We start from the raw sequence: 6668 nt of genomic DNA, 5'->3' as shown, positions 1-6668 counted from the left end.
GATTGGTGGGAATTGTCATCCCCCACCCTGCCCCCTGGCACAGCCGGGAGACGGGAGAGGATGGATTTTGGGAATTCTTCGTGCTGGGGATGGAATTTGGGACTGTTTCGGCTTCGACCGCCTGAAGGGCTTGAGGCAGAACCCACCTGGATCCATTAAATCCATGAGGATTTCGGACGTCCCTGTAAAAACCCGAATTCCTCTTTATTCTTTCCTTTTGTCCTTCGCATCCCCAGGGTGGCACCGGGAATGTCACCAGCTGGGGACACCTTGGGGAACACCGAGACATTTAATCCCCTTCTCAGCCTTCCATCCTCCTCTTTCCCCCTTTTTTTCCCTTTTCCCCCTCTTTTTTTTTTTTCTTTTTTTCCCTTTTTTCTTTTTTTCTCCTTTTTTCCCTCTTTCCCCCCTTTTTTCCCAGCGTTTCCCGGGAGCGAGGTGTGAGCCGTGACTCAGCTCCCTCCTCCCGGCTCGGCTCGAGCTTCACATCCCCGCCTCGGCTCGGCGCAGAGCATCCCCCAAACCCTTCCCTCTTCCCGATCCAGCTCCCAGATCCCGCAATTCCAGAGCTGGCCCTGGACCCGGCCAGCGGCGTTTTGTTCCCAGAGCGCCCAGGCGGGGTTCTGCTGGGATATTCTGGGAATGTGGCTCTTCCCTCGGGATGCTTTTCCTCCTCCCAGCACAAAATCCCACAAATCTGTGGTGTTTTCCTCTCTCTGCCGGCTCTCCGGGATCTCTCCCCGCCTGTCACCGCCGGCCTCTGACCGGCCCCGATCCCTCACCCCTCCCGTCCCGCCGCGGAACTTCCCACCAGACGCTTCCTCCTGAGCTGCCCTGAGCCTCTGGAGAAGCCGCTGGAAGCTTCCAGGAATTTCTCCTGCTTCCCACAGCCTCCCCAAAACCCCTGGGGCTGGGGGTGAGCGGCGAATTGAAGCCATTCCCATGTCCCTGCCGTGTCCTTGTCGCTGTCCCCGCTGGCACAGGGATGTCCCACGCCACGATCCAGGCGGGTTTTCCTGAATTCCAACCTCTTGGCCATTCCCAAAATGTCCCGAGGCAGCTGGTCAGGGGATTTGGGGGCTGGAAGAGCCTGCAATTCCCTGCTGGTCCAGGGGGTATCCTGGGAACGCGAGGAAAGGAGGGATCGAGCCGAGTGTGGCCAGCCCCGGTGTGGGGTCAGCGCAGGATTTCCTGGAAATCTCGGTCACCGCTGCCCCCGGCAAAGCTTTTCCTTCCGCCGGGAAAATCCTCTTAGGGCAGCCGGGAGGAATCCGGCCCTGGGAGCTGGGTCCCCGTCCCCGGATGTGTCCCCATTTATGGCCAGGATTTGTCCCCATTAATGCCCAGCTCTGTCCTCATTAATGCCCAGCTCGGTCCCTATTAATGCCCAGCTCTGTCCCTATTAATGCCCAGGTCTGTCCCCATCAATGCCCAGCTCTGTCCCCATCAATGCCCAGCTCTGTCCCCATTAATGCCCAGCTCTGTCCCCATTAATGCCCAGCTCTGTCCCCATTAATGCCCATCTCTGTTCCCATTTATGGCCATGCCCTTTCCCCATTTATTCCCAGACTCTGGGGACAACCCCTGGAGTGCCCAAAACCCCAAGGAGCAGCGCTGAGGAAATCACGGAATTCTGTGGGGATTCAGGGATCAAAGTGTCACACGGAGCACAGAAAGGTGACAAATCCGGGGTGAAAAGGGAGATTTGACCCTCCCAGCCCCTTTTCCACCCTCTTCCTGTCCATCCTCTTCCTCCTCCATTGTGCACCAACAATTCCTTGCCCACACAACATTTTGGGATGAAAAACCTGGATTTGGGCTCATGAGGGATAATTCCTTCCCCTGAATTCCAACCACAGCCTGGAAATTGGGGACCACCCCCATCCCATCCCATCCCATCCCATCCCATCCCATCCCATCCCATCCCATCCCATCCCATCCCATCCTCCTCTTCCTGGCCTGAGCTAAAAGTGGTAAAAATTCCCCACTTTTCCAGGAAATTTGGGAATTCTGGCCCAAGATCACCTCCCCGAGGGGGTGGCACAGCGGACCCGGCTCGGCCCCAAATCTGCCGCTCCCGGTTCCCAATCCCTGGTCAGAGCTGTCCTCGGTTGCCATGGAGATTCTCCCTCTTCCCGGTGCCCGCAGGAACGGGCGGGGACCGGGAGCTGCCACCACCGGAGCGCTGGCACCGCGTCACCCCGGCAGCCTGGCACCCTCCCGGTGTCCCCAAGTGTCCCCTCCACATCCCCACTCCAGCTCCAGCACCTTCTCTCCATCTTCCAGACGGCTCCGCAGGTTTCCCGTGGATAATCCCGTTTCCACCCCAAAACTGGGGCTGGAATTCGGGGTTTTCGCTCCAAAAACTGGGGCTGGAATTTGGGGTTTTCGCTCCAAAAACTGGGGTTGGAATTTGGGTTTCCACCCCAAAATTTGGCCCCGGGAGATTTGGGTTTCCACCCCAAAAATGGGGCTGGATTTTCCTTCCTTTCCCAGAGGGTTCAAACCCCCTGGACCGAGGTACTTTTTCCTTGGATATTTGGATTTCTGCTGTCGGGGGAATGTAGAGGAATATTCCCCCAGGATTCCAGGTAGATTCGGGGATGGAAAAGGCGCATTCCCGATCCAGCATCGCAGGCAGGACCCCACAAATTCCCAGGAGGAGCGGGGCTGGATGGTGACACCACAAACGAAAGGGATTGAAAGGGGGAATGCAGAAAAATATTCCCCCAGCATTCCAGGTGGATTCGGGGATGGAAAAGGCGCATTCCCGAGGCGGCGAGATGGGCTGCGAGGGCCGGAGCGTGACTGGGAGCGGTAAAAATGGGAAAACGGGAGCGGGGGCGCGGGGCCGGGCCCGGCGGGGACACGGAGCCGCTGCCCGGGGGCAGAGGGCGGCGGGGGGGGTTTTTTTGGACGGGGGGCGCCTGCGGAGGGACAGATGGCGGTGGGAGGGAGCTGCGGCAAAAATCCGAGCGAGGAACAGCTCCGGAGAGGATCGGGATTGGCTCTGGAAACTCCTCCCGGCAGAGGGAGGGTGAGGAAAGGAGGGATGAACTTGAGGGAGCACAAATCCTTTGCCGGTTGTGATTTTGGGGTGGGATTGGGCATGGGATGGACGGGATTTCATCCTGGATCCATCGTGGCTCTGAGCTGAGGGGTTTGGGATGAGCCTGAGGCAGCACAGATCCTTCCCTGCTCCCACTTTTGGGATGGATTGGAAGGAATTGGACATGGGGCGGACAGGATTCCACCCCTGAATTCCCATTTAGAGCCTGGGCCTGTCCCTGCTCCGAGCTGAGGCGTTTGGGATGAGCCTGAGGAGGCACAAATCCTTCCCCGCTCCTGATTTTGGGATGGGAAGGGGTTGGGTGTGGGATGGGCAGGATTCCAGGCCTGAATTCCCATGGGCGGATCCTGGATTTATCCCTGCTCCGAGCTGAGGGATCGGGGATGAGCTCCCCCCACGAACAGCGAAACCACGGGGAATTGGGGGGTGGGGGTGACCCCAGAGCGACCCCCCAAAGGGCTCGGGGGGCACGGGTGGGTGCCCGGGTAATGCTGAGGGAGGAGGATGAGGATGAAGGGTGGAAAATGAGGATGAGGATGAGGAAGAGGAAGAGGAAAATGAGAATGGAGGAAGAGGATGAGGATGAGGATGAAGGGCAAGGCTGAGGATGAGGATGGAAAATGAGGATGAGGAGGGAGGATGAGGATGAGGAATAGGAAGAGGATGAGAATGAGGGCAAGGCTGAGGATGAGGATGGAGGATGAGGATGAGGATGAGGATGGAGGATGAGGATGAAGGGCAAGGCTGAGGATGAGGATGGAGGATGGAAAATGAGGATGAGGAGGGAGGATGAGGATGAGGAATAGGAAGAGGATGAGAATGAGGACAAGGCTGAGGATGATGATGAGGATGAGGAAGAGGATGGGGATGAGGAAAAGGAATAGGACGAGGATGGAGGACGAGGATGAGGATGGGGATGAGGATAAGGCTGAGGATGAGGATGGGGATGAAGGAAGTGGAAGAGGATGAAGAAGGAGGAAGAGGCTGAAGCTGAGGCTGAGCCTGAGGATGAGGAGGAGGAGGAAGAAGTACGAGTCTGAAGCTGAGGCTGAGCCTGAGGATGAGGACAAGGCTGAGGATGAGGAGGAAGGACGAGGCTGAGGATGAAGATGAGGCTGAGGATGAGGAAGAGGAGGATGAGGAAGAGGAGGATGAGGATGGAGGATGAGGATGAAGGGCAAGGCTGAGGATGAGGACGATGACGAAGGCCCGCTCCACAGTCAGGGCTAATCAAGGACGAGGAGCCCACAGCCCTCACCCCGTGGCGGAGCTTCAAAGGCCTTTTTTTGGGATAAATGAGCCAAAAAAAGGAACGGGCGATCAATAATTGAGAGCCCCAGCCCCGCTCTCCTGCTCTTCCCGTCCTCCTGCGGGCTTGGGGACGGGGAGGGGACACGGGGCCAGGGAAGTGGCCACCGAGGAGGTTTAGGAGCCTTTTTCCCCTTTTTTGGGGGGGGATGGAAAAGGCTGCCGGTGCCTGCAGTGGGGTTGGGGCTGTTTTGGGGTCTCAGCTCTCATTTGGGGCTGATGTTGGCTCTGTGCTCAAGTGCCACCTCCTGGCACGGCCTCGTGTCACCGACATCATCTTCCCAAATTAAATCCTTCTCCCTGGTGACCCCAGAACCTTCCCTGTCCCTTCTCTTTATCCCCCAAAACCTCCGAAAATCGGGAATAAACAACTCGGCTTTTCCCCAAGCAGCTCCGGATGTTTCCGGGTCCCTCCTGTGAGCTCGTGGTCAGGGGTTGGGTCCTGTTGGGACCCCCTGGGGGCTGTCACTGCCCTGTCCTGCCCCGTGTCACCCGGGAATGTCCCCTCCCACCCTAAATTCCATGGATTTTGGATCACAGGAGTTCTCCCGGGGCAGGATCCGAGCGCAGATGAGTTTGAAGCGCTCATTTAATTCCCCAAAACTCTCCGATTTTTCCCTTTAATGCATTTTTGAGCTGTCGGCAGCTCCGGGGGGGGACGTGTCACCTTTTAGGGGCGTTTCAGCTCTTTTAGGGCCGTCTCAGCGCCTCCCTTGGATCTGCCGGGATCAAACCCCGGAGCTGTCACCGCTGTCACCCCCCGGAGCAGCTCCATCCCAGCGCTGGATCGGCTCCCAGCGGCGCTGGTGGCACTGGGAGTGTCCCAGCAGTGTTTGAGTGACACTTCCCAGCTCCGTGTGCATCCCAAAAAAAAACCCCAAGTCACCCCAAATCCGCTCCTTGACAGCTTTTGGCACCCCCCGGCCGTGGATTTCCCACCTGATGCTCCCATAGGGATGAAAGCTCCCTCTGGATTCAGGAAGAGCTGTGGGATCTGCGCTGGGACACCTCAGAGCTCGTGGGGAGGGTGGGGTTTGTCCCATGGGGAGCGCAGGATTTGTCCCATGGGATGTGGGATTTGTCCCATGGGATGTGGGGTTTGTCCTGTGGGATTTGTCCCATGGGATGTGGGATGGCTCCATGAGGTGGCCACGCTTCCCCCTGGCACCAGGAGGCCCCAAATTCCCTGGTGGCACCTCCTGGAGAGCAGGATTTGGGGTTAAGGAGGGATTTTTAATGCCGGGGGAGGAATTTTCTCTCTCCACCGAGACAGGGGTGGCACCGAAAGGCCGTGGGGTGGCACCAGGAGGTGATGGGGTGGCACCAGGAGGTGATGGGGTGGCACTGGGAGGTGATGGGGTGGCACTGGGAGGTGATGGGGTGGCACTGGGAGGTGATGGGGTGGCACCAGGAGGGTTACACGGTGCACTGGGAGGTGATGGGGTGGCACTGGGAGGTGATGGGGTGGCACCAGGAGGGTTACACGGTGCACTGGGAGGTGATGGGGTGGCACTGGGAGGTGATGGGGTGGCACTGGGAGGTGATGGGGTGGCACTGGGAGGTGATGGGGTGGCACTGGGAGGTGATGGGGTGGCACTGGGAGGTGATGGGGTGGCACTGGGAGGTGATGGGGTGGCACTGGGAGGTGATGGGGTGGCACTGGGAGGTGATGGGGTGGCACTGGGAGGTGATGGGGTGGCACTGGGAGGTGATGGGGTGGCACTGGGAGGTGATGGGGTGGCACTGGGAGGTGATGGGGTGGCACTGGGAGGTGATGGGGTGGCACTGGGAGGTGATGGGGTGGCACTGGGAGGTGATGGGGTGGCACTGGGAGGTGATGGGGTGGCACTGGGAGGTGATGGGGTGGCACTGGGAGGTGATGGGGTGGCACTGGGAGGTGATGGGGTGGCACTGGGAGGTGATGGGGTGGCACTGGGAGGTGATGGGGTGGCACTGGGAGGTGATGGGGTGGCACTGGGAGGTGATGGGGTGGCACTGGGAGGTGATGGGGTGGCACTGGGAGGTGATGGGGTGGCACTGGGAGGTGATGGGGTGGCACTGGGAGGTGATGGGGTGGCACTGGGAGGTGATGGGGTGGCACTGGGAGGTGATGGGGTGGCACTGGGAGGTGATGGGGTGGCACTGGGAGGTGATGGGGTGGCACTGGGAGGTGATGGGGTGGCACTGGGAGGTGATGGGGTGGCACTGGGAGGTGATGGGGTGGCACTGGGAGGGTTACAGGGTGCAATGGGAGGTTACAGGGTGCACTGGGAGGGGTACAGGGGGCGCG

At 59.3% G+C, this 6668-nt stretch overlaps 1 protein-coding gene across 1 annotated transcript in view; it reads right to left on the bottom strand.

Annotated features, from left to right (window-relative positions):
- Positions 1–1472: 1472 nt before the first annotated feature.
- LOC108449088 (basic proline-rich protein-like) overlaps positions 1473–6668 on the bottom strand; it is a gene marked incomplete at its 5' end in the record, with an annotated part of 6470 nt that continues 1274 nt past the window's right edge. Inside the window, 2 exons of the mRNA XM_017744118.1 lie at positions 1473–1959; positions 5113–5920. Of these exons, the coding sequence (XP_017599607.1) occupies positions 1651–1959; positions 5113–5920 (1117 nt within the window). The remainder of the gene's footprint in view (positions 1960–5112; positions 5921–6668) is intronic.

The sequence above is a fragment of the Corvus brachyrhynchos genome, unplaced genomic scaffold (assembly GCF_000691975.1).
Source record: "Corvus brachyrhynchos isolate BGI_N302 unplaced genomic scaffold, ASM69197v1 scaffold30, whole genome shotgun sequence".
Taxonomy (NCBI): Eukaryota; Metazoa; Chordata; class Aves; order Passeriformes; family Corvidae; genus Corvus; species Corvus brachyrhynchos.
This window is presented reverse-complemented; position numbering and strand designations above follow the sequence as displayed.